The sequence below is a fragment of the Eublepharis macularius genome, chromosome 9, assembly GCF_028583425.1.
Source record: "Eublepharis macularius isolate TG4126 chromosome 9, MPM_Emac_v1.0, whole genome shotgun sequence".
Classification (NCBI taxonomy): Eukaryota; Metazoa; Chordata; class Lepidosauria; order Squamata; family Eublepharidae; genus Eublepharis; species Eublepharis macularius.
Window position 1 is genome coordinate 102,951,426 of NC_072798.1, and position 26,442 is coordinate 102,977,867.

General features: G+C 44.2%; 1 protein-coding gene across 2 annotated transcripts in view; it reads right to left on the reverse strand.

Annotated features, from left to right (window-relative positions):
* The window catches only part of CACNA2D1 (calcium voltage-gated channel auxiliary subunit alpha2delta 1), a 565,021-nt gene that overhangs the window by 432,310 nt on the left and 106,269 nt on the right, over window positions 1-26,442 (reverse strand). For both annotated transcript variants that reach the window (XM_054989047.1, XM_054989046.1), the window contains exon 3: window positions 18,949-19,065. In XM_054989047.1, coding sequence (XP_054845022.1) covers window positions 18,949-19,065 — 117 coding nt within the window. The remainder of the gene's footprint in view (window positions 1-18,948; window positions 19,066-26,442) is intronic.

Here is a 26,442-nt window from a genome sequence, read left to right on the forward strand (position 1 = left end):
TACTACTGCATCTGCTGCTACACTACAGGAACACGACCCACCAGCAGTAGCACAAAAGACTCCCTGGTTTCTTTTCTGGTATCAAAAGCTTTACCACAATGTTGCCTTACGTTCTATCTGTTGTCTTAAATATATGCTCCTATAAGCTGCTTGCGCTTCATGTGGTTTAATGTCAGCCCTAAAATTGCTTGTGTTCTGTTTCAACATTTCTTTGACTCTGTACTGGATTCTTACTAATGCTGTGTCTTTGTAAAATTGTGTTTATTTACCCTATGGCATTGTTTATGGAAATGTCCTTGACACTGACTGTACTAATCTCACACTGTGTAATCCACCTTGAGTCTCAGGAGAAAGGCAGACTATAAATGACATAAATAACAATAATAAATAATAAGATAGAGGCAATCTTGGCTTCTCACGAATCATTTCCAGATAAAAAGCAAAATGTGGGCTTCCCTGTTGCCAAAACATCCCTGATACTACTGGTTTACTCTGACTGTAAATACTCAGCTAGGCAGAGACAGGCTCTCCCTTGCCCCTAATTCCATTTTGTTATCTTTCAAAAACGGATCTGCGCATTCCACTCCACCTGAATTCAGGTTTAACTAGGGCCGATTCCAGACGACTAAGCTGAAGGCGCTGCATGCCGCCATGTTCCGGATCGCGATGGGGAAAATGCGAAATATCGAGTTTTCTCGCGCGAGTTTGGCGCAACATTGCGCCAAACTCATGCGAGAAAACGCGATCTTTCGCGTTTTCCCCGTCGCGATCCGGAACATGGCGGCATGCAGCGCCTTCAGCTTAGTCGTCTGGAATTGGCCTAGGAGAATTCCCAACATTAACACCAAAACTGGAACACACACAGTTTGCTTTCACTTCCTTCAGTTCACCTGCATCTGCTCCGCATCACTGATACACAGGTGTGCATGAATAAAACACTAAAAAAACCAAAGCAACATTGATGCTGATTGTATTTTCAAGTATATTAAAGTTCTTTTTTCTCCATTGTTTTACTGAGATAGGTATATAGTCCCATACACTGGTAAAGCACCACACAAAAAGCTGCATGGTGTAGTAGTTAGCTGGGCTTTTTTTCTGTGAAAAGAGGTGGTGGCACTCTGTGGGTTGCCCTTGGAGAAAATGGTCACATGGCTAGTGGCCCTGCCCCCTGATCTCCAGACAGAGGGGAGTTGAGATTGCGGCGCGGAGGGCAATCTCAACTCTCCTCTGTCTGGAGATCAGGGGGCGTGGCCACCAGCCATGTGACCATTTTCAAGAGGTTCCGGAACTCCGTTCCCCCCGTGTTCCCCCTGAAAAAAAGCCCTGGTGGTTAGAATGTTAGACTAGGATCTGGGAGATCTGGTTCCAAACCCCTAGTCTTCCATGGAAGCCTGTTGGGAGACCTTGGGCCAGTCACACATACTCAATCTAAGCTACCTCACAGGGTTGTTGTGAGTATAAACAGGAGAAGGGCAGAATGTTGTCAGCGACTTTGGGTCTCTGTTGGGGAGAAAAGTGGAGTATACATGTAGTAAATAAATATAAAATCACAAAAGACTGATTAACAGTGTTTCATGAGTGCACACACAGAGACAGGGTGGTACTGAGTAAGGTGAGAAAGGAAGTAAAGAAACGGAATCTCGTGGCAACTGGCACAAAATCCAAAACTTTTTTAAAAAAAATTTAAAAAGCAATCATGGTGGATTCCAAATGCATCTGTCTCACTCTGGAATCAAACCAGGTTAATTCAGAACACCAAAATCTGGATTGAAATTGGGATGAAAATTTTGGAAGCGTCTCTACTAATCTCAAGGGTGGTGGCAGAACCTCCATAAGGGCAAGCAGTGCCCATCCATTTCTCAGGCTGAACAGCAGACTTGCTCCCACCATCTGGAAAGAACCAAGCGCCTGTGTGCTGCGTGTGCGTTTCAGCCGCTGAAATGCGGAGCCAAGATTTCAACTTTTTTACCCTGGAAGAGCCCCTACATGAGCACCCTCAAAGCACATACATGAAGCAGACTGGATTGGGATGGGAAATACCATAAAAGAGAGCAACGTGCATGTAATAAAGATAATGCTATCATAGATAGAGTTTTAAAAAGGCTTTTAAACCTTTCTTTTTAAGGCTCCTAGCCCCTCCCGCACCTAGCAGAGGGCCAATTTAGGCCCATTACGAAGCACGGGACAGCTCCCACCCTGCACGATCAAGTGATATCATTATGTGGCCCTGGGAGCACGTGCGCAAAGACATCCCCAAAGGTCAGTGCCAGGTCCCCCTTCCCACTGGGAGGATAAGGGGACTTGGCAACCCAAGACAAGACAATCCAGTTACAAAGTACTGCTATAACAAAAACAACAGCACAAAAATCCAAGGATGTGTGGATACAGCCTCAGACTGTGGTGGGAATCCCGTCTACAAAATCCCAGAGGGAAATTTGGCCCAAAGTACCTAAAGAGGGGTTGACAATCTAGTCTAAGGCAACTGAAGGACAGAAGGAAAAAAGGGCTAGGCATAAATGGCAAAGAAGTCATGGTTAAATGCCAGCAATGCAGCGGGGAAATGAAAGTTACTGGATGGAAATTTGAAAGCTCCTAGCATTTTGCATATAGCTTTGTCCGGAGATCTTTCTTTTCAACTGGAGATCTATATCTCCCACACGTTTTCCACAGCTGCTGAACTCACAGAGAAATAGAAAAAAAATTGTAGTAGGATATGAGCTTTCATGAGCCACAGCTCACCTCTTCAGCTACCACAAATTTTGTTAGTCTTATAGGTGCTACTGGACTCTTGCTCTTTTTTACTGCTACAGACAAGCACCTGTCTGTCCATCTGTCACAGAGAAATGAAATTTGAATTTCTTCTCATTTGCCTAAATATGAATGTGTTGGCCAATTGAGTTGGAAAGATCTGTTTCAAAAGGGGCCTCCCATCCTGCCCTTCCTCACACTGGCATTTTACAATGGTTAAATTATTCATACTTACCCGGCACCTAAAGATGCCCCCATTATATCATTCCCCCTTTATAGATGCTACAGATAAAAATTATGATGTTACAGATTAACCTTGAATCAAATGAAGCACTTTCCAACTTAAATTGTCTCCACAGCCTTGTGCCAACAATGATCTTTAGCTGGCTTTCTCCCAAATATGACAAACGTAGGACAAGGGCAACAAAACCATCAAGCGCAAGACAAAAATTATGCACATTCTGTTGCGAGCAGAGCCAAAACTATTCAGCAATTGTAATTAAAATTTCCTACAGTAAAGAAAAAAATGGTAAAGGTAGTCCCCTGTGCAAGCACCGAGTCATTACTGACCCATAGGGGGACGTCGCATTATGACGTTTTCTTGGCAGACTTTTTGTTACGGGGTGGTTTGCCATTGCCTAAGCCTCTCCTTTTGGTGAATTTCCAGGAATAGCTGACTTGGTTATTTCCGATGCCCTAAGAGATTGGCATGCCCTGACCTGGACAGTCCAGGTGAGCCTGATCTCATGATGAGATCTCAGAAGCTAAGCAGTGTCAGCCATGGTTGTTGTGGGTTTTCCGGGCTGTATTGCCGTGGTCTTGGCATTGTAGTTCCTGACGTTTCGCCAGCAGCTGTGGCTGGCATCTTCAGAGGTGTAGCACCAAAAGACAGAGATCTCTCAGTGTCAGTGGTGACACTGAGAGATCTCTGTCTTTTGGTGCTACACCTCTGAAGATGCCAGCCACAGCTGCTGGCGAAACGTCAGGAACTACAATGCCAAGACCACGGCAATACAGCCCGGAAAACCCACAACAACCATCGTTCTCCGGCCGTGAAAGCCTTCGACAATACAGTGTCAGCCATGATTACTAATTTGATGGGAGACCTCCAAGGAAGACCACGGCTGCAGAGGCACACAATGGCAAACCACCATTATTTTTGCTGCCTTCTGAAAGACCCATGCCGTTAGTGTACATGTGTGGAGAACCTTCTGCTTCTCTACAAACATGCTGAGATAACAGTGGTCATTCTATGGTAGAGAAGATTTCTTTATGGCATTCTGGTCTTTGGCACATTCCTCTCTGTGACTGGTGCTTGGATTGTTTTGCTGTCCCGATTCTCTTGATTTGTTATTTGGCCTTGACTCTGGGGAGGTCCTATGTCTGTACTTCCCTCTTCCTGTCAGGTGACTCTATGGGCACATCACTTCCTATCCCATGCTTGCAACTCAGTAGGCACCCAGTCTGGAAAGGCTGAAGATCACTGATGAAAAAGCAGCAATCACCAGTTAGGATAACAATGCTGAATATGCACAAGATGAACATTTACAAAACCTACAGTACAGTTGGCAGTACTCCTTTAGCAAGTGCTGGGAGATTTAGAGGATGGTGCCCAGGGAGGGTAGAGTTTGGGAAGGATAACGCTCTAGGAATTTGAGTTTGGGAAGGATGATGCTCTAGGAATTTGGGAAGAGTAGAGTTTGGGAAGGATGATGCTCTAGGAATTTCCCCTAATATCTACAGTAAAGGCCAGAGAGACATGGGAAAATTCCTGTAATGTAACTTCCTCAATTTCTCAAGGGTGGAGGATCAGGGCTGAGGAAGGGGGTCTACCCACTGAGCATGGATAAATGGCACGCCTAGACTATAGGCATTTCACATAAAAATTCTACCTCACCCAAACTGGAGGATTTTCTGTGTTGTTAATTATTTTATCTACAGTCAATCTTCTATAGTCCGACAACTCTGAAACAGGTATTTTCTTGCTAAAGTCTCTCCATACTGAGGTCAATCTACAGGTCTTGACAGCAAAATATTTCAAAGAAAGGCCTGATGTGCAACAAGGCTATATTATATGCCATCTCATGAGATGTTCTGCTTTACACACTAGAAAAATGGTTTAATAGAAACACGCAGTAGACTTTTGTTACACAATTTTCTCTAGCATTGCTAAGAGAAGCATTCACGTGAGCAAAAAAGGCTCAAGACAAAATTGATTCTTCCAACTCTACTGTTAAATTTCCAGTCCCTAATCATCGGCAGACATTTTGCCATTTGACTACAATGGGACGTGGTCCTCAAACACATTCTCTTTGGCCCTAATTGCAAGCAATCCCCAGAGAACCCCTGCTGCAACAGACCAGCCAATAAATCATCACCTTTTTTTAGTTTCAAAAGGGTACTAAATACCATTTCTTTATTGCTATGGACCTCTGTTGCAGAAGGTCATGACTATGACTCACTGCTGCTTGACTAAGAAGATATTGGAAAGGATCAGTCCTTAAAACAGAACGAAGCTCAACAGCCCAGAAGTTCAAGACAATGCATGTTCTCTCTCACACACACACACGTACACACACACACACGCACACACCCTTACTTACTCATCCAATTGTAGTTTGTATCAGAATTTTCACCCAATTTGTAGCTCCCAGAATTTATTTTATTTTATTTACGTCACATATGGTCCACCTTTCTCACTGAGATTCAATGCAGATTACACAGTGTGAGAGCAGTACAGTCAGTATCAAGGACAATTTCATAAACAATGCCGTAGGGTGAATAAATACACGTTTACAAAGACACAGCATTTGTATGAATCCAATACAGAGTTGAAGAAATGTTGAAACAGAACATAAGCAATTTTAGGGCTGACATTAGACCACATGAAGCACAAGTAGCTCATAGGAACATATATTTAAGACAACAGAACGTAAGGCAACATAGTGGTAAAGTCTATGGTCCTTAACTCATTAGCGAGGCATCTGAGAGCTTCTCTCTAGAATACAAAAGCCTTTTGAATAATTTGGTTTTGCATCATTTTCAGAAACCAGGAGCGTGGGGTCTGTCCTGGCCTCCTCAGGCAGGTTGTTCCACAGGGTAGGGGCCACCACAGAGAAAGCCCATGTATGGGCTGCTGTTTACAGGGTACAAGAATATGTGCACTTAAACCATTCTTTTGAGAACCAATATGTATATGTGACAGTGTGGTGTAGCAGTTATAGTACTGGGTGAGGATCTGAGAGACACAGACTCACCCAGATATCACTGGGCGACCTTGAGCCACTCTCAAAGTTCCATGGGTCAGTTTTACAATGAATGTATGTTAAAGAACATCTGGCTAGCCTTGCCAATTGCCATTATATGGGACAAACATGAACCCTGTACTGCAGATGGGAGCAATTGTTCTAGCAGAACAAACTAATGAGCGAAACAATGCCCTCTGTATCTTTTTCTTTTTTTAAAGGCCAAGCTGCCTTGGGAGGCGACAGTGGGATGTCCAACCTTCTTACTGGCTCCAAACGACTTACAAGCTCATCTTGAACTGTGCTTTGACTCCACTGTCACAAGGAAGTTGTGTTGATGGTCTAAGAGGTTGCTTCAGAAGCTTGGTTCGCACACAAGGTGAAACCAGAAACCATTTTAACTATGGTTAGCTGTGAAACCAACGTTTGGCTTGTAGGTGATCAGCCAAATTCTGGTTTGGCCTAACGAACGCTGGTTTAATTGTTTTTGCTCCAGTTGGGCACCTCTATAGCCAGAAAGTGAGCAAGGGGGTCACTAGGAAACAAGCCAGGTTATCTGCATTCTTGCACCACAAGAAACCAGAGTTAAGGCTCGATGTAGTTAATAAATTAACATCAATCTATGGTTTCACATCCTGGTTTGACAGACGCTAAACTAACCATAGTTAGTGGAATGGCCCACATTAGACAATTACACGAATAAGTCCATTTAAACCATGATAATCGTTCTAAAGGGGCATCGGTGTTCGTCTGTTGCTGCAAAAATCAAAGCAGAAGACGAGGAGCATCTTAAAGACTAAGAACATGTCCCAGCATAAGTTTTGTGTCAGATGTCATTTCTTCAGAAGCATGGAAGATAACCATCTTACATGAGAAGGGGGAAGAGGTGGGGTTGTAGCAGTGAGGGTCATGTTGTTTTGTGTGGGTTTTGTGTAATGTCTAAACTGATCCACTGGGGAAAAGACATGGAAACCAAAAAAAATTGGAGTGTTTGCCCCAGAACACTGTTCTCCAGAATCGGGGGTCACAGGAAGCAGTTCCTCAGCAGACAGGTTGGTGTGGAAAGGATTTTCCTAAAAGCAGAACATCTGAAAACAATTGATAACAAGTCAGAGGTCAACAGCGGCGGGGGGGGGGGAAGTACACAAACAGAAGACCAGAGGGAGAAAGACACCCAGCCAAGTGAGTGAAGATATCCAAAGCGAAGAGAAATGCCAGGTAGCCGCAGAGCTCCAAGCAAGGATGGACTGGCGTGCCCAGAGGCCTCTTCTCAACTGCCTTCTCTAGCTGCTGGGGAATAGATTTCAAGCCAAGCAGGGTACAGAAGGGCACGGTTGCCATGGCAATCCTCCCAGCACAGCTGTAGCCAAGCGAGTCCTGACTACAGATCCCTCTCCTAGCAACAGTGTGTGCTTCCAAAAGTGACCTGGATCCTTTTTTACTGAAAAGAATGGCAAGGAAGTTTTAATATCATCTTGAGTCAGTATTCTTGCGTTTTCCGGTGAAGCCCGCATCATATTAACAGCAGCTGTGTTCACCACAGACAACCTAATTGGGTTTTTGGAAACTTCAATTTCTTTCAGAGAGGAGAAGGGAATTACTATTTTTATGGTTCTCTTCTGTTGTAACACAGAATCCTCACATTTGTTCAAGGGTAAAATTCATTTCTCTCATGTGTCTTTCTTTCTTTTTTACTCTCCTCTAACTTATAGATCTTAAGTAGTTTTTATCAAACATGACCGGGAATACAAGGAAGAAAGGAAGAATTCAGGCCAGAGAGGGTTGATACGCAAACCACAAAAAAGCCGGTTTCTTGAAAGTTGCCCGAATTCTCCTGGCCTCGGGTGATGTGATACAGTGGACACGCCTATTATTAACGATGGTGGCAACCAGTCGGTGTTCTGCAGAACTGTCCTGTGCACATCTTCCCTGGGCAAAGCCTTCGGAAACCACAAAAGCGTGCTTATGCTTCTCTTCACAGGAGCGGCTCAGGGGCTGCAAGCAGAAGGTACCAGGTTCAATGCTCAGCTCCTCAAGTTAAAAGGATCAGGTAGTAGATGATGGGAAATACCTCTGCCTGAGACCATGGAAAGACACTGCCAGGAGAGCAGGCAAGACAGTATGTGAAAGAAGGGCTTCTAATATACAGTCCAGTGTCACCAAGATTATTTTTCTTCCTCTGCAGCAGGGCTTTTTTTCAGGGGGAACGCGGGGGAACGGAGTTCCAGAACCTCTTGAAAAAGGTCACATGGCTGGTGGCCCCGCCCCCTGATCTCCAGACAGAGGGGAGTTGAGATGGCCCTCCGCGCCGCCGAGCGGCGCGGAGGGCCATCTCAACTCCCCTCTGTCTGGAGATCAGGGGGCGGGGCCACCAGCCATGTGACCATTTTCTCCGAGGGCAACCCACTGAGTTCCACCACCTCTTTTCCCAGAAAAAAAGCCCTGCTCTCCAGTAAGAACTACTATTTCACTCTCACTCTGTGGTTTTCAAGGTTCATTCTTGAAGAGGAAGCTACGAGAGAGCTTGCAGATTTGAACTGGGCGCTATTTTATCTCCACATAAATGCTCTAGAGGTGGAACAGTGACTCCTTCCCTCTTGGCTCAGTTGTTTTAAGCAGTCAAGATGGCACCTGCACTCACGCTGCTGCCCACATCCTCGGCCATTTCCTCTCTCCACTTGCCCCTTTAAAGTCTGTTTATTACAACAGATGGTTGGCGCCTTTGGGCTGTGAGAACAAGCTAAAGCACCAGTTCGTTTCACTGTGGTCGCATTCAGGGTGACATCACACAGTCAGATACTGCACAAGGATACTCAAAAATGTAATGCGGGGAATGTTACAAGTATGTTTGCAAAAAATACCAGGGACCGGCAATTGGCTGTGATTCCCTGTCGAATGGACACTCCGTAACAAAAACATCCACGTCCATGTCGTGTATCGAAAAGCATCCAGTTCCTTTCACCCCTTCAGCATTTTCAGTGACATCTGAATTTCTCTTCCACAGCGCTACACCAAGGAAGCGACCTCCTCCTCCCAATTGCTGTTGATAAAATGCCTTCTGGGAGGAAGAGCGAGGGCTCTCTGCCATGAGCCTGCTTGGATGTAGTTTACGAGCCAATTGAGACATTGTGGGAGCAGCAATTCTTCACATGGCAGGCCGTCTCCACTCCACAGGAAAGAGAACTGAGTATCTGTCCCCAGGCTACGCCAGTTAATTGGTTTTGAGGCGGCCAAGCTATGCCAACTGCAGCATTGTTGCATGGGTAACAACAAAAAGGCATGTGCCTACTGTATAAAACACACACACCACCTGGTCCTCTCTTCTCACTGGACCCAACTGATGTCAGCTCTCTAACACTACGAGGCCTACAGACAGACGGGGAACTCAGTGACACCGCAGTTTGGCTGCACGCTGCCAGCCGCTGTGAGCGTCACCAGCCGACGAGACAGACGTCCTGGCATCTGTGAGCTGTAACTGAACCACAAAAACAGATAATAATCTCAGCTCATCTTTGGCACACAGCTGGTAGTTAGAACCAGCCGGTCTGTCAACTGATCGCTCGGGAGCGGGTAGGGAATACCGATAATAGTCGGACTGCATAAAATACAAGTTTTAGGACTCATTGCTGAATCTGATTATTTATCACATATAAAGACAACTGAATGCTCTGGATGGATACAATGGAATGATTAACAATTAAATCTTATCAGATCTGCAGCACAGCTATACTGTCGACTTTGCTTAGGTTTCTTGCTCCCCCCCCCCCCATCTTTTCCCCTTTTATTTTTATTGGTCTGTATTAAAACTGTGAGCAGGCTGATCTCCATTTCTGCAAAAATGTAGTAGTAGTGATAGGTTTAATTGAATATGGCCAAAGGCCGACACAATACAGAGTTAAGAACAGTAAAAATAGAAATGTAAACCACTCTTGTGAAGTGCTGCTTTTTTGACAGCAGCAACATTATACAAAACTTTCAAGTGTTCTATGCAGAAATTAGTGAGTCTCCCCCACACAAAAATATCAGTTTGGAAAGAGCTAAAAATAAATTCTGCTGTTTCCATGCCACTTCCAAAGTTCAAGCCCCATGACACCCCTGAAAATCTTTTGAAGGAAGCGAGAAGGTCCAAAGCCCATGTGCCCCCTTAATGCCCCTCACGTCTCCTTTTTTCCCTTCTCTCCTCTCATACTGAGGGCTCAACTAAACATGACAGCAACTTTGAGTTCACCACAGCGACACCTCCATCAAGTTAGGGGTGAAATTCCCTCTGTTTACAAATACCACAGAGACCCAATCCTGATTGGGACCAAGGTGTGGGGGGAAAGGGTGTCTGCTCTGCTGCCCGTGTGCCATTTTCAAGCACCCAAACACCACGGGTGGGGGCTCTATAAATGGTATGGGGGAACAGGCCCCCCCATGCCACAGTCCCCAAAAGGGAAGACTTTGATAGATCTTTTGATGTTTTTCTCTTAGATAGTTTTCATGGCTTTTCTTTGCTTAACAACAACAATGTTCAATTTATATACCGCCCTTCAGGACAACTTAATGTCCACTCAGAGTGGTTTACAAAGTATGTTATTATTATTATTATCCCCACAACAATCACCCTGTGAGGCAGGTGGGGATGAGAGAGTTCTGAAAAAGCTGTAACTGGCCCAAGGTCACCCAGCTGGCTACAAGTAGAGGAGTGGGGAATCAAACCCAGTTCTCCTGATTAGAGTCCCTCTGCTCTTAACCACTACACCAGTCCCAAAAAGGATCAGGGCCTCCATAGCATTTGTTAACAGAGGGAATTTCATCACCATGGTGGACACAAGAAGGCTAGTTGAGCCCTGACCTAGCAATGACGGCAAGAATCAAGGATCGTCAGTGTCATGTAATAGTTAAAATATCAGACAAGGATCTAAGGGACTCGGGGTGAAATCCACACTTGGTCATAAAGCTCACTGGATAACTTGAGCCAGTCACTCCTTCTCAGCCTCATCTGAGCAACGGGAGGAGAACAGGAGAAAAGGAGAACGATGTCGACTGTGCCCTGAGCTCTCTGGAAGGAAAGGCCCGATAAAATGCCCTGGCTCCTCACCATCAGGAGGCATCCTCCACATCAGGGCCCTTTTCACACCGCTTACCTTCACTCGTAACGACGCAGAACATTGTGCCAAAACCGCGGAAGATCGCGTTTTCTCACGCGAGATTTGTGCGACGTCGCACAAATCTCGCGTGAGAAAACGCGATCTTCCGCGGTTTTTGCGTGATGTTCCGCGTCGTTGCGAGTGAAGGTAAGCAGTGTGAAAAGGGCCCAGGCCTGTGCAGCTTTCCAGGTTCTTGGGAGAAAGGCAGCTGCTATGGGGAGAAAACCAGAGGGCAGGAAAAGACATTACATGAACCATTTCGGCGGCTGACACCACACTGCACCCCCACCTTCCCTTGATGTGGCTTCAACAGATCTGTGTCTAAAGGTTCTGGTATCACATGCACTTTGGGTCTAAGGAACACACAAAGGAAGGTGAGTGGAGGGAAATCCATGCCAGCCAATAAAAGCCATATGAAAACCCCTTGAGGTGTCCACTGACGGGCTGCAAATTTAAGGTGCTCACTGAGTATCTGGAAGGCAGTTTAAACTGCCGGGATGATCACCTGGAAGTGGAAGAACTATGTAGAGCACTCTGAGCTCCTCTGAGGAAAAGGCAAAGGCAGTCTTTCCAAATAATTGACTCTGGTTCCTTCCTCTTTCCCGCCATAGACCAGTAGCCTATTCTGTTTTCTTCCTACATTTACATTACATTAATTTCTTTTCCAATTCACCCTAATGCAATTCCTTGGAAATCCAACCTGCTTGACCTCAGTTATGTACTTCAACCAGCCCCAGAAACGGGAGAAAATGCTCTTATCTAGTTGTCCATTGTAAACCATGCTAAGGGTCAGCAATTCAGACCATGCATATCAGCTGAATAGCCGATATGGCAGATATTACTCATCCAACCTGCTGAGCAACATGGCGAGATAGGCTCTTATATTTTTGGCATGGTACTTCCAGGCCAAGACTACATCTTAAGCAACCTTAGAAAGAAGCAGGTGCAAGTTGTATATATTTAATATCCATAAATACACAAAAGCAGAACCATCTCATAAGCATTTAGAAGAGGGTAGCATCTACCTTCCAGCAGATTTACCTCTAGAATGTTGTTTCATATTACTTTCATTGATCTCTAAATATCCAACTAGTCTTACGGGGCGTGGGGGGGGGCACAGAGTTTTGAAGGATTGCCTTTCTTGGTATGAATCCAAGCAGCCATTCTGATCTTCTCTGCAGGACTTTCTGCTTTTCCATTTCTTGTCACTTCGTTCACAGGCTCTCTTGGTCACACCTCTCATGCTCAGGAATAGTAGGAAAACCCTATCCTTTACTTGGCATTTAAAAGAGACAGCAAAAATGAACTCTTTAGAAAGACATACGGAGATTTCACAAGTGCTGAATTTCTAACTGGGATACAGCGTGCACGCGCAGACTCAACTGTATCGCTTTGCTCTGTTTACTGATCACCCTCTTTGACTTCCTATATTAGGGAGGAAAGTGTGCTTATGAAAACTCTGTTTAAACAGTTATTGTGGTATTCAGAGTGGATTTCGCTTAATCCATGCAGGCCACTCTGTAATTGTAAGCAAGCAGAACAAGAAAAGAGGCAGACCCCACAGCAAACAATGGCTCACCTATGACCTTACCGGCAGTATCTACCCTTTGGTAGCTGCAAGAGAACAGTCCTGCAGGCTCTCTCAGCTCTGCAATCGCCCACGTGTGTGCATTGTGCAAGGCGCCCCGGCAGCTCACGTCACTGTACTACCAGTCTGCTGCTTTTCATGGCAGTCAGCATAATTCAAATAGAAGCTATGCTGACTCTGTTAATCTGCTACAACTGGGACATGGCTTGACTGCTGTCTTCGGTGACTTCTCTTGCTTGCCTTGCTTACAACTGAACAAAAATCATTTTGCTGGCATTCAACAAACATACACGTTTTTCCATGCTGCACTCGGTTGCACATTTGGGAGATAATAAACACCATGTTCTATTTTATTTATTTATTTATATTTATTTATTCAATTTATATACCGCCCATCCCAGGCGGTATATAATCATGCCTGATTCTATTATCAGTCTTTCAGATCAAGGCACCCTTAAGTTTTCCCATGAGACAGATATAAGGCACCATCTCACGAGGTTCCAAAATAGTTCATCTGGATTTTCTGCATCATTCTCCACACTATTATTGCACTTATTTATTTGGGCATTTCTATGCTCCTTTTCTTCTGCCCAAAGCAGCTTACAGAAAGTTCCAAAATATTATTACAATACATTTTAAGCAAATGAAAACAAAGAAACAGACGTGTCCCAGACTGGTCCTGGTGAACTGATCTGCTTAATGCAAGTGAGCTACAGGCCAAAAGCCCTTTGGCTCACACCAAAGGATCTGTGTGCCTCTGATGACCAGCAGAAACAAAGCAGAGGAGAAACAAACTCAGTCCAGATGGGTTCCAGCAGCCACCAGTAAGCTTATGTTATCTATTTAGCACATCATTGTTTGTTCTTAATCTTTCCAAATGGAAGGGACCAAGCCTATTGAATGTCTATTGAATGCATCTGATGAAGAGAACTGTGATTCTCGAAAGCTTATGGTACAATAAAGTTGGTTAGTCTTAAAGGTGCTACTGGACTCTTTTTGATAGTTCTTATGGTCTACTTTTGGAGAAAATAATTCATTTGCAAATCACTTTGAATTCATTCTGGATGAAGAAAAGTGATACAAAATTGTTTTAAAATGAACAAATAGCTCTAATATCCATAAATATTTTAAGCTTTATATATACACAGGGAAAAACTGAAGGTTGTCTAAATGAATTACACATGTTAGGATTCGGAATGCAATGCACACTTGCTTATAAAACCACTTTCCACATAAACTCCCCTTCAGCACTTACTTAAAAAACTGAGCATTCTGTATTTAGAAGAAGTCATCACCCCAGACGTGTTTATTCTAATTTTACCCAGGGCTTTTTTTCTGGAAAAAGAGGTGGTGGAACCCAGTGGGTTGCCCTTGGAGAAAATGGTCACATGGCTGAGTGGCACGGAGGTCAATCTAAACTCCCCTCTATCTAGAGATCAGGGGGTGGGGCCACCAGCCATGTGACCATTTTCAAGCGGTTCGGAAACTCTGTTCCCCCGCGTTCCCCCTGAAAAAAAGCCCTGATTTTACCCCTGCTTTGTCTCTGAACAATGCAAGCGGCATCATTTACTCTGCAAATTCCCTCAGCAATACTACTCCATGAACCACCAAAGTCACTCATTGACATGTTCCTCAGAGCAACACCGTAGGTTGTGCCCTCCTCTTGCTTCATGTCCCCTCAGGATTCTGTTCTTCGCTTAACATGTTGAGACATTTCAGCCTCCAACCATCAACCTGCTGTAGTGATTAGTGAAAGCTACAATAACGTGACATGCCACCCCAGTCTTCAGGAGACAAAGGTGAAACTGAGATAAACAGCTGTGCAGCACACCAACTGGCCATTTATAGGAAGACAAGTAGGAGACTATTTCAAGATGTAAAATATGTCTGAGAATTTTGAAATACTGGTAGTATAAAGAAGCTGTTCAGGTATAACACAAAAAAAGGGAGAAGAAGAACAATGCCCAACAAGAGAAATCTGGAAAGAGAAAATGCCACAATATGCGGAAATGGCAAAATTAATGAGTTATATAAACAGAAGACCGATTAAGTATTTTAAGAGAAATGGGGAAATTACTTTGCTTACAATAGGTAATATCTGGAAAGGAATATAGGAATAAGACATATCAGTTCTGTAAATCTGAATATGATTGTAAGTTCTGAGTAACATCAACTAGATGTTGTTTGTTTCAAGCTTCAAACTGAAATGGAGAATGGATAAATATGTTATATAACGAAAAGATTTATATATATAGTATATATATAGACATGTCTTTCAATTTGATTGATGTAAGATAATTAGTTGAACTAAGATAATTAGTAGAAAACTATGTATGATAGATAATATTAAAATATTGTTAAGAAGTCAGCACTGAAATACTGCTAAGAAATATATAAGGCAATGAAAAGATAAGGGTAATAATGAGATTTTTCTATTTTCCTAAGATGAGGAGTAGTAATCGGTTTGACTTTTGAATGTGTTATTGATTTGAAATTATATATCTCAAAATTCTCAAATATTATTTTAATATTTTTCAAACATTATAAGATTTTTGTACTCTGTACTTTGATAACCCTTATAACACACAGGTCTGTTTTTTGGTTTTTTCCCTTTTGTCCCCTTTCCCTTTTCTTTTTTGTACACTTTTCTATTTTAAAAAATAAAAAATAATAATGTAAAAAGGGGGGACGCCAAAGAGTGCAGCAACTATCTGCCTATCCCATTAATTTTCCACACAAGCAAAGTGATATTCAAAATTCTATAGCAAAGATTCTTATCATATATGGAACAAGAAATGCCAGATGTTCAAGCTGGATTCAGAAAAGGAAGAGGCACCAGAGATCACATTGTGAATGTATGATGGCTAATGGAACATACCAGGGAATTTCAGAAGAAAATCAGCCTGTGTTTTATAGATTACAGTAAAGCTTTTGACTGTGAGGATCATGAAAAGCTACGGAGAGTCTTAAAAGAAATGGGGGTGCCACAACATCTGATTGTTTTGATGTGCAACCTGTACTCTGGACAAGAGGCACCCGCAATATGGACACAATATGGGAAAACAGAATGGTTTCCAATTGGCAAGGTTGTCAGACAAGGATGCATATTATCTCTCTACCTGTTCAACCTCTATGCAGAGTACATCATAAGGAAAGCTGTATTTTAAAGTTAACAATGAGGAAATTAAAATTGTTTTCTATTCCTTAGCTCAAATCATCAACCAGAAGGGAGACTGCGGCCAAGAAATCAGAAGATTGAGACTTGGAAGAGCAGCTGTGAGGGAACTAGAAAGGATCTTTAAAGATAAGGATGTCTCTCTGAATACTAAGATCAAGATAATCCAGACTATGGTATTCCCCATTACTATGTATGGATATGAAAGTTGGAAAATGAAGAAAGCTGACAGGAAGAAAATTGGTTCATTTGAAATGTGGTGCTGGAGGAGAGTTTTGCAGATATCATGGACAGCCAAAAACACAAATAAGTGGGTACTAGATCAAATTAAGCCTGAGCAAGTCTGTTAATGACATTTTGGAGGACTTTCATTCATAGGGTCCCATAGGTCAGAGGTGACTTGACATCAGTTAACACGCACACGCACACAGAGGTGTAACAAGGGAATATCGCAAGCATCGCACAATATCCTGGGAAGAGCAGCACAGTGAGAAACTAGCTAATAATTAAGTAGTAAACTAGCATCAAGACAGACTGGACAGAGAAGACAGAGAAACAAGATGGTGTTTAAATATAGTGACAGGACCGCAAATCAGAAATTTAGAAAAATTATTTTAGAAGAGGGTGCAGGAAATAATAAAATGAGTCTTGAAGAAACTATAGTCCTACTCACAGATTCAGTCTTACACTGAGTCTGGTCTATCAGGGTCAGTCTGGACAACTCTAATGGGCAGCCTCTTTTCCAAGGTTTCATGTGGAGACCTTTTATATCACCTGTGATGAAATACCTTACTCCTCAGGATTTATGTCAAAACTATAACAAGTAGATTTGTACCCTGTGTATGCTCAGAGTGCGCGAACTGCCTTTTACAGGGTATCAAGTACACAAGGGAAAGGCAGGCTTGGCCTGATTCCCCTAAGAGTCATTCAGCTCAACAACTATGCAGACAGTTTAGCCCAGAATAATGGGTAGAAAAATCACACCTAAGCCCCAGAACATGGGGAGACCAAAGGGCAGAATGTCAAACTTCCTTTGGGACCAAGAAAAGATAAAAGATCTAGTGTGTGGTGGGGGAGAGAATGAGAGGGAAAACCCCTGACCATGGGTGAGAGAGCTCCTGGCCATCTTGCCAGGAACGACCTCATTCTAGTAACAAAGTGGAGCCTCTACAAGGCAATGCAGCCAACAGTGCTAGAGGGCTCATCTTTTTACAAGACTAGTCTAAGTAGTAGTGGAAATACTCAGAGAGATGTAGGTTACACTGGAGTAAGGAAGAGAGGGCCTTCATGGGGCAGGTGCCTGGAACGGCTGCAGAACTTCCTGCCCACATGGGCAGAAACTGGGGCTTGGGAGGCCGTTTCCCCACATCATCTACTTCCAGAATCTTTACTTGGAGATATGGTGGACTGAACCTAGAACCTTCTGCTTGTAAAGCAGATACTCTACCTCTGAGCCACCATTCAAGTACTTTTAGATCTTTAACACAGGGAAAAGTATTCCCACCAAGCCCATGAAGAATGCTCAGAGCCAGGAACACTTTTTTTACTAATGGGGATGGGAGATAAAGAATTAGGGTTTTTTTTTCTTTGATCAAGATCCAGCTCTTGGGTTCATACTGTCATATCAAAGATCAAAGTTCAACCTTAGTCTATCCACTGCTCTACAGCCAGTTCCTAAAAGGACTCCCTGGGGAGATTCCAACAGCCATTTAAGAAGCACCGGCCCAAGAAATTCAAATCAGTACTTTCCAAGTTTCCTACTGAATTCCTGCAATTTGCTGCAATCGGGGATCACATGAAGCAATTTCACTGAATGTCTCTTACTTAAGATATTTCAAATAATTCCAGTTAGATACCACTAAACAATCCACTCAGGAAAAGAAACAGATTGACAACATTGAGACGCACTCCATGTCTTTTGGGGTGGCTGTTGCTGGCCGTTAGGCTTTGCCAGGGCTTTTTTTCTGGGAAAAGAGGTGGTGGAACTCAGGACTGCACAATGATGTCACTTTGGGTCAGCTGGAACAAGGGGGGAGTTTTTTAAAGTTTAAATTGCCCTCGACGAAAATGGTCACATGGCCAGTGGCCCTGCCCCCTAATCTCCAGACAGAGGGAAGTTTAGATTGCCCTCCGCACCATTCGGCGGTGTGGAGGGCAATCTAAACTCTCCTCTGGCCGATTCCAGACAACTAACCTGAAGGCGCTGCATGCCGCCATGTTCCGGATCGCGACAGGGAAAACGCGAAATATCACGTTTTCTTGCGCAAGTTTGGCGCAACGTCGTGCCAAACTCGCGCGAGAAAACGCGATATTTCGCGTTTTCCCCATCGCGATCCGGAACATGGCGGCATGCAGCGCCTTCAGGTTAGTCGTCTGGAATCGGCCTCTGTCTGGAGAACAGGGGGCGGGGCCACCGGCCATGTGACCATTTTCAAGCGGTGCCAGAACTCCGTTCCACCATGTTCCAGCTGAAAAAAAGCCCTGGGCTTTGCCCATGATAAGCAACACCCTCCTCCCCTAACATCCTGAACTATTTTAGAACTGCTTTTATTTTCTCTATTTTTCCCATATGAAACGAATGCATACCCACATAGCAGCAGGACTTATTCACAACCAATCAAAGCAGGCTACTAAATATTTTGACCTTGGCAAGTGCTTCCTTTTAACTTTTGCCTGCCTGTCAGTCAGCCCCCCCATTTGCAGTTTAGCCTCATTGATTTCATGACTGCATTGACTTAAATGGGACTTAGGAGAACAGTGACTATTAATAGTTAAGCTAGAAGAAAAACGGGGTTATCAGCAACCCATTCCCCATTGAGGTCCCATTGTGTTTCAACAGTAATCAAATGACTGGGCCAGATCAGAGTTAGTGAATGGTTTGAGAACACAAAAGAACCGTAACCATTACATGAAGTCAGCCGGACAGTTCACAGGTGAAAAAATACAACAGAGGTACTCCACAGAGCATAAAGACTAATAAATAAATAAATAAATAAATAAATAAATAAAATGGGAGCAACTCATTTTTTATTTTAAAGCAGATGTCCATTTTCTACTTACCACCAGGGCTTTTGATCTGTTGCTCAAGAGTTTTTCAATATCGCGGGCTGCAACTTGAACCAGCCGTGCTGCGTTATTGGCTTCCACAGTATATAAACTCGGGTTTCTCAAGTATATCTACACAAGGAAAGAAAATGAGAAGGAATCAAGAACTGTTATGAGGATATCCTCATGGGAACAGCCAACTCTGGACAAAAGCCAAAAGCAGTTTTCATCTGAACCTTGTCAGTATTTGAATCATACCACAGTGAAGCATTTTCTACAGGGAAAAGAAAGAGGCAGATAGCTCGTATGATGGAGGCACACTGTGCTTCAGTGTTAAATCTCTGTGGGTTCGGAACAGATGTGCTCAAGTGCAGGTGCTCCATAATGGTGAAGCTGTGACCATTAGAGCACATTGATGCACACTCACCACCCAATGAGGTGGTCACTTGGCACAAAAGAAGTCTACTCTGTCTCATTTACTCCTCGGGCTTTCAAGGGCTAGAGGCTGTTTCATCAGATACAAAATTAAACCTCATTCCAAATGCATGTACATATACAGCAGGGGGTGGGGAGAATGAACAATGGATTAAAAAGCCATTCGTTGCAAGGGCTTGTTCCATTTCCATGCCAAACTCAAAAGATATACAAGATAACATATACTAGTTAGGTATGTAAAGCTGTTTAACACCTGTAAAGCTATGAAAACTGTCAGATCTATTTAAGCCCTGGTTAATACCCTTTTAACTTGTTCAGAAATTTTAATTCAGAAATTTCTCACTGGTTTCTTACTTTGAAGCTCCTTTGTTGGGGAATGACAACATATTTTCTAACCCCTCCTTACTGGTTAATTACAGAAAGATTCTTCCCCCTCATAAATGATCAGATTACAAAACCTCTCTCATGTTTTTCCTACGAATAGTCCCATAAATTAGAATACACATATTCTAACTATTCAAATGAGCAACAAGTGATTTTTCCAAGACTATGGCCGTTTTCACACTGCTTACTGGCCACGGAAGACGGCACCGAGCTCCCGGAACAACAGTGTCTTCCTGGTGCAATTTCGTGCGAGAACTGTTGTTCTCGCACCAAGAAGATGCTGTCGTTCCGGGAGCTTGGAGCGATGTTCCGTGGCCAGTAAGCAGTGTGAAAACAGCCTATGTAGGGGTGGTATAAAACACATTCACCTCTGAGTGCACATGCAAACTAACTTTGCTAAAAGCATTTGGAGATGATAAACAGTGGTATAAAATCCCTATCTGTGCCATTTGTTCTGCCATGGATTTACACCACAGTAAAACATCTCTTTGGGAAGAGAGCTATTACTCTCTTCTTCCAACAAGATTTCCAGGGTATAAGGTTACAAGAGCCAAAGCTGAGGAAAGGGAGCTTTGGCTCTTGAAAGCTCATGCCTTGGAAATCTTGATGCCATCAGACCTGAATTTTGCTCTTCTATTGCTATCATGCAAAATTCAGTCAGCCATATGACATCTTTATATACCTCTTCCTGGTACTGTTTAGTGTTTGAGCCTCCATGATGTGATGCTATGCGCTGTCTCCACCTGCACTCCACTTTTCTCTGACGCTTTTAGGGGAAAGAGCCCGTGTTCTGTGCAAGTTAGGATTAGCGGGGGAGAGAAGGACAAGCAGACTCAGAGCTCCTGATTTCAGCGCCAGCCTCTTGCTCCAGTAATCTTCTGTGAAGCTTCCTCGTTCCAGCCTTGCACACTTCAGAAACTGCAGAATGAATGAATGTAAGCGGGGCTACTCGCGTTACTTTTAATAATTTTTGAGGCATTGCTGATGCAACGATCGTCTGAATTGGGACATGTATATGAAGAAAAATAAAACATTTAGCTCAGAAATTTCTGCCTAGGCACCTTCTAACTTTGACAGCCAGCCCAAAAGGTGGTGTTACAGCTGGGCCACTTGGCAATCCTGTTATTTCTCTTCTTCACCACGCATTTACCACATATCCTTACAACCCCGCGAACATTTCCCATTTCTCATGCTTCATATGCAGTGAGTAGGCATTAGCAGAAATTTGCAGCTCTTCAGCTGGCGGCTTTAAGCCACTCATCTAAACAGGTGCTCTCCCCTTGACCCAAAGTATACAAGTGGGAGTAAGCTTTTGGCTAACAGCACTTTGCTAAAAGCTCTTCCAAAATCAATGGCAAAATCCTGCTCCCAACTCATTTCACAGCTAAGTAGACTCTCTGAGGCCACAGCAAGACAAATACTCCAGCTTGCCTATTGGGTGTCAACAGGCAGAGATGCTTTCAACTCCTAGGAGAGTTCCGCTGTTGTTGTTTCCTAATCATCCTCCAAATGCTGCTTATTTATTCAGAGTTAACTGTCTGCAACATTTCCTGCACAACAGTACAAAGCTACACGCAAATATATGCTTCTGCCAAGAGTCAGAAGGACAGCTAGCAACACGGCCTCCCCTCTCTACCATGTCTTCAAGGACACCTTTTTATACATCTCTCACAAAAGACAGGTATCTCAGTTGCGCTTAAGGTTACCATGGGGAGAGAGAACATTTTGGTACGATGCAAGAGAGAATATGAAACGAGCCACACACTGAAGAGCATCTATTCTACTGCAGCAGTTGTGAGGGACTGAGGCATCACTGATTCCCCCCCCCCCCTGCCTTGCAGCACTCGATAAATAAAAACATTTCAACAGCCCTGAAAAATGTTGCTTTCCCAGAGATGGGCAATCTTTGCTTCTACCCAGGAACCGATCATCAGAATAGGACACCAAGCCACCTTTAGCCTTAGAACGGTTTGCTTAAGTACTAATCTAAAAGTAGAAATGCCTAACAAAATGAGAATGGAAAATACCCAAAGGCCTTCTCCACTATTTATGACTTTGTCATTTATATTCGGTAACTGGGAGCCAATGCCTCAGAGGCCTCTCTTTGGCCTACTCCTCTAACACACTGCAACTATCTTGTTAAAAAAAAATACAACCGCCTCCAAAATCACATATCCTCCAATATGTCACATGTGAAAAGAGGGGCCCTTGTGTATTGACCACACTGCTGTTTCCAGCATTTAATGCACTGGGGCATTAAAACAGCAACAGACCAAGCCAAGTAACCATTGGGGCGCTGGGAATGCTGCAGAACCCACAGCCAGGGCCTTTTTGGTCCTGGCCCCAGCCTGGTGGGACACTCTGTCTGCTGACACTCAGGCCAGGACAGACTTGTCATCCTTTTGCAGGGCCTGTAAGATGGAGATGTTCCACCAGGTTGAGGTTGGGGCTCAGGTGAGCTCCTCCAGTCAGTCACCTGTTTACTGTGCCCTCCCGCCCGTTTTTTGCCACCGGTTAATTGTCTTTTCTTCTCCACCCTCTCATCCTCGTGAGATGTTTGGTTTGGGGCTTGGTAATGTTAGCCCCAAAGGGCCCCACCCACTCCTGGCCCAATTAAGGAGAAGGCAGGCGGAGTAGAAGGAGTACAGAAAGTCTTTATCGCAACAAAGGGAGGAACAGGCCCTTAACACAGGTTCCTCCCAGAAAACACAGCTGCTGCCCCTTTTACACTAAGGGCAGTCTATTCCATATCTGGAAATCCAAGCTAATTGGCCTATCTCGATCATGCAGTATGAAGTTCAAGGCACAAGTGTGTCCAGAGAGTTAAACAAGTTAAGTTGAGCACATGTCCTCTGGTTCCGCCTGTGATCAGTATATGCCTTCAGGAGCACTAGGCCAGACTAGGCCCAGCATCAGGAATGTGCCATCAGTAATGTGGGTTTGCCGTCAAGAGATTTTCATCCAGTTGTATATATTTATTTATAGTTTTAAATGTGATTTTTATCCATGGTTGTTCTCTGCTCTGAGCCCGCACAAGCAGGGAGAGCAAAATATAACAACAACAACGATAACAACAACAACAACAACAAGTTAAGTAGAGAAAGTCCAGCCCAAATTCACAGGATCGTTGCATCAGCAATGCCTCAAAAATTATTAAAAGTAACTCGAGTAGCCCCGCTTACAATCATTCATTCTGCAGTTTCTGAAGTGTGCAAGGCTGGAACTAGGAAGCTTCACAGAAGATTACTGGAGCAAGAGGCTGGCGCTGAAATCAGGAGCTCTGAGTCTGCTTGTCCTTCTCTCCCCCGCTAATCCTAACTTGCACAGAACACGGGCTCTTTCCCCTAAAAGTGGAGTGCAGGTGGAGACAGAGCATAGCTTCACATCATGGAGGCTCAAACACTAAACAGTAACGGGAAGAGGTAGCTGGGACTACTGTTTTTTTCAGCAGCCACATGTCTCCGATCATGGCCTCTGGGAAGAGTCCATGACCTGCCGTTTACTCAAAAGATTCAACTTCTAGAGACTCCAAAGTGAAGAGTGGAAACTCCAGTGTACTGTACATCTGTACCATTCTAAAGAAGACCTCTCCCCTGCCCAAAATGCAAAGAGTGATTTACCAAGGACCAGGGCTTTTTTTCAGCGGGAACACGGTGGAACGGAGTTCCGGAACCTCTTGAAAATGGTCACATGGCTGGTGGCCCCGCCCCCTGATCTCCAGACAGAGGGGGGTTTAGATTGCCTTCCGTGCCGCACTGCGGCACGGAGGGCAATCTAAACTCCCCTCTGCCTGGAGATCAGGGGGCAGGGCCACCAGCCATGTGACCATTTTCTCCGAGGGCAACCCACTGAGTTCCACCACCTCTTTTCCCAGAAAAAAAGCCCTGCCAAGGACAATTGCCAGAAAATCAGGGCAGCAAGACTTGGGTCCAGTCGCACCTTAAAGACCAGCTAGGTTTCCAGGGGATGAGCTTTTAAGAGTCAAAGCTCCCTTCTTCAGGTACATTAAGAAAGAGTTGGGGTGTAAAAAGCAGAAATCCAGCCTCTGTAGTGAGTAGTGCTGATTTTCTGCTCTTCACACCCCACTTCTATCAAGCCAATTACAGTATTATGATACCTCGCACTCTTACATTAAATACCCCTCCTACCTTCTGGCTGGATAAAGCCCTACAGACTTCCACTTCTAAATGCATCTGAAGAAAACAGCTTTGACTCTCGAAAGCTCATATTAATAACAACATTCGATTTATACACCGCCCTTCAGGACAACTTAAAACCCACTCAGAGCGGTTTACAAAGTGTGTTGTTATTATCTCCACAACAATCACCCTGTGAGGTGGGTGGGGCTGAGAGAGCTCCAAGAAGCTGTGACTGAGCCAAGGCCACCCAGCTGGCTTCAAGCGGAGGAGGGGGGGATCAAACCCAGTTCTCCAGATTAGAGTCCCGCGCTTTTAACCACTACATCAAACTAACTCCCTGGAAATCTAGCTGGTCTTTAAGATGCTTCTGGATGTGAATCTTGCTTTTCTACTGCAGACCAACACACCTACCCAACCAGCTAAATGTGCACCTAGACATGAAAATACCACACTGAAAGATTTTTTTTAATGTGTTGCAGAAAAACCCAGCACAAGGTTGGTAAACGATGCCCAAGATGCCCCAATAACCCTGAAACAGGCATCATCTTTTATAGCGTTAGGCTGGTAAAGCTGCTACCTGTTCCAGACAACATTGCTGGTTTCAGCAAACCTTAGGACTGGACCACTGCTTAGCAATAACATTTTTGACACTATGCTTTCTGCAAAGCATTTTCATTTCCAATATATTTATACACACAGTATTCCTCTCCTCTCTTGGGGCTTTTCTCATGGCTACAGATGTGAAAGCAGTTTTCCAAGTGCACTGATGCCCTACAGACAGACACACCGAACAAACTCAATAGGCGATATTGTAGTGCCTGTCAATTTGAAGAGATACATTCCTGAGAGAAAGCCTGGGGAAGAAAGCTAGCTAGCTAATCTACGTGCAAAGATCTCTCATCTCCAGTTGCCAGAAACACAAAAACGCTCCTTGATGTTGGATTCAGGGGGCAGGTTGGCTTGAACAGAGAATGCAAGGGATTCTCAAACACCTGCAAGTGATCGGCTTATCATCCTGCCCGCCCCCCACCCCCCATGGAACAGGAAGAAGTGAAATCAATCGATTTCATTTCTCTCACTGCAGCTTTGAAACCAAAGGCAGAACATAAACAACTGTCTTCTCATCTCCCCATTCAAAGCATAGCTGAGAAGTCAATCATTTCTATCCTGTCCCCGTCCCCCCCCCCCACCCCGCCTCCAAGTGTGTGTAGGGGGGAAACAAATGTCAGAATCATAGAATCATAGAGTTGGAAGGTACCCCTAGGGTCATCTAGTCCAACCCCCTGCGCAATGCAGGAAATTCACAAATACCCACCCACCCCCAACTGTCTCAGTGTCCCCTGCTCCATGCCCAGAAGATGGCGAAACACCTCCAGAATCCCTAGCCAAACCAGCCTGTGAAAAACCACCACCCGACCCGAAGGTGGCGATCGGCACCGCCCTGGGCATGTAAGAAGGGCTACAAAAACCAAGCACTGATGCAACCCCTCCTGCCCTCCCCGCTCACGATCTGCCCAGGCTCACAGAATTAGCATTGCTGTCAGATGGCCATCTAGCCCCTGCTTTAAAACCTCCAAAGAATAGTAAAAAAATTAAACACTTATTTAAAAAAAATAACCTCCAAAGAAGGAGAGCCCACCATCTTTTGATTTAATTTCAAGCTGTTGGTTCTGGTCCAAGCTTCTGTGGCAGCGGAAAACAACTCCGGCCCAACCAGCTCCTTCTCTTCCCTTTACAAGGAGGAGCAGAGATCAGATCTCTTCTTTTCCCTCCCCTCCAAGCACAGCTGTGTGTGCGTGAGATCAGGTTCTCTTCTGATCACTTCTCTCCACATCCCAGCCTTGCAAGGACACAAAGATTTTTCACTAGGTGAGTCCAGCAGCACTTTAAAGACCAACAAGGCTCCTAGGCTATAAGCCTTTAAGAGTCAAGCTCTCTTCATCAGATGCTCGACTCTCAAAAGCTTACACTGCAAAAGCTTACACTGTGGAAATCTCGCTGGTCATTAAGGGGCTACTGGACTCAAATCTTGCTCTTCTACTGCAGACCAACACAGCTGCCCACCAGAAAATATCCTTAATTGACTCACAGTCTGAATGCCAAATAGACTGGCTAAGAAATTTGTGCCATCCGTACTTCCTCCAGGGAGATGCGTGAAGTTCACCCATTTCTTTGCAGGGGAGATGAATTCTCCCTTTGCCATATTGGATGTGAAGTACCAAAAAAAAAAAAAAAAGGATCGCCAAGTATATCTGCACACCAAACTTAGGAGCAATCCCTGAAGTGACTTTCAGTGCAACCCCAAAAAGCTCCTATTAAATGCCAAGGCCTACCTTCATTTGCATAAGACCTCTATTCTGCATCTTGGAAAACATAAGCCACAACCCCTCAGCAATATTAAGTCTAACATGATTAGAGAAGAAAAGATTACACCCCCCAGTTTCCGCTACATACACATGAAGTCTAAACAAAATGTCAACTGTTTCCAGAGTGCTCCATCTTCTTTATCATTTAAATTGAAACAAACTCAAGAGGAGAAAGAAAAGAAGCC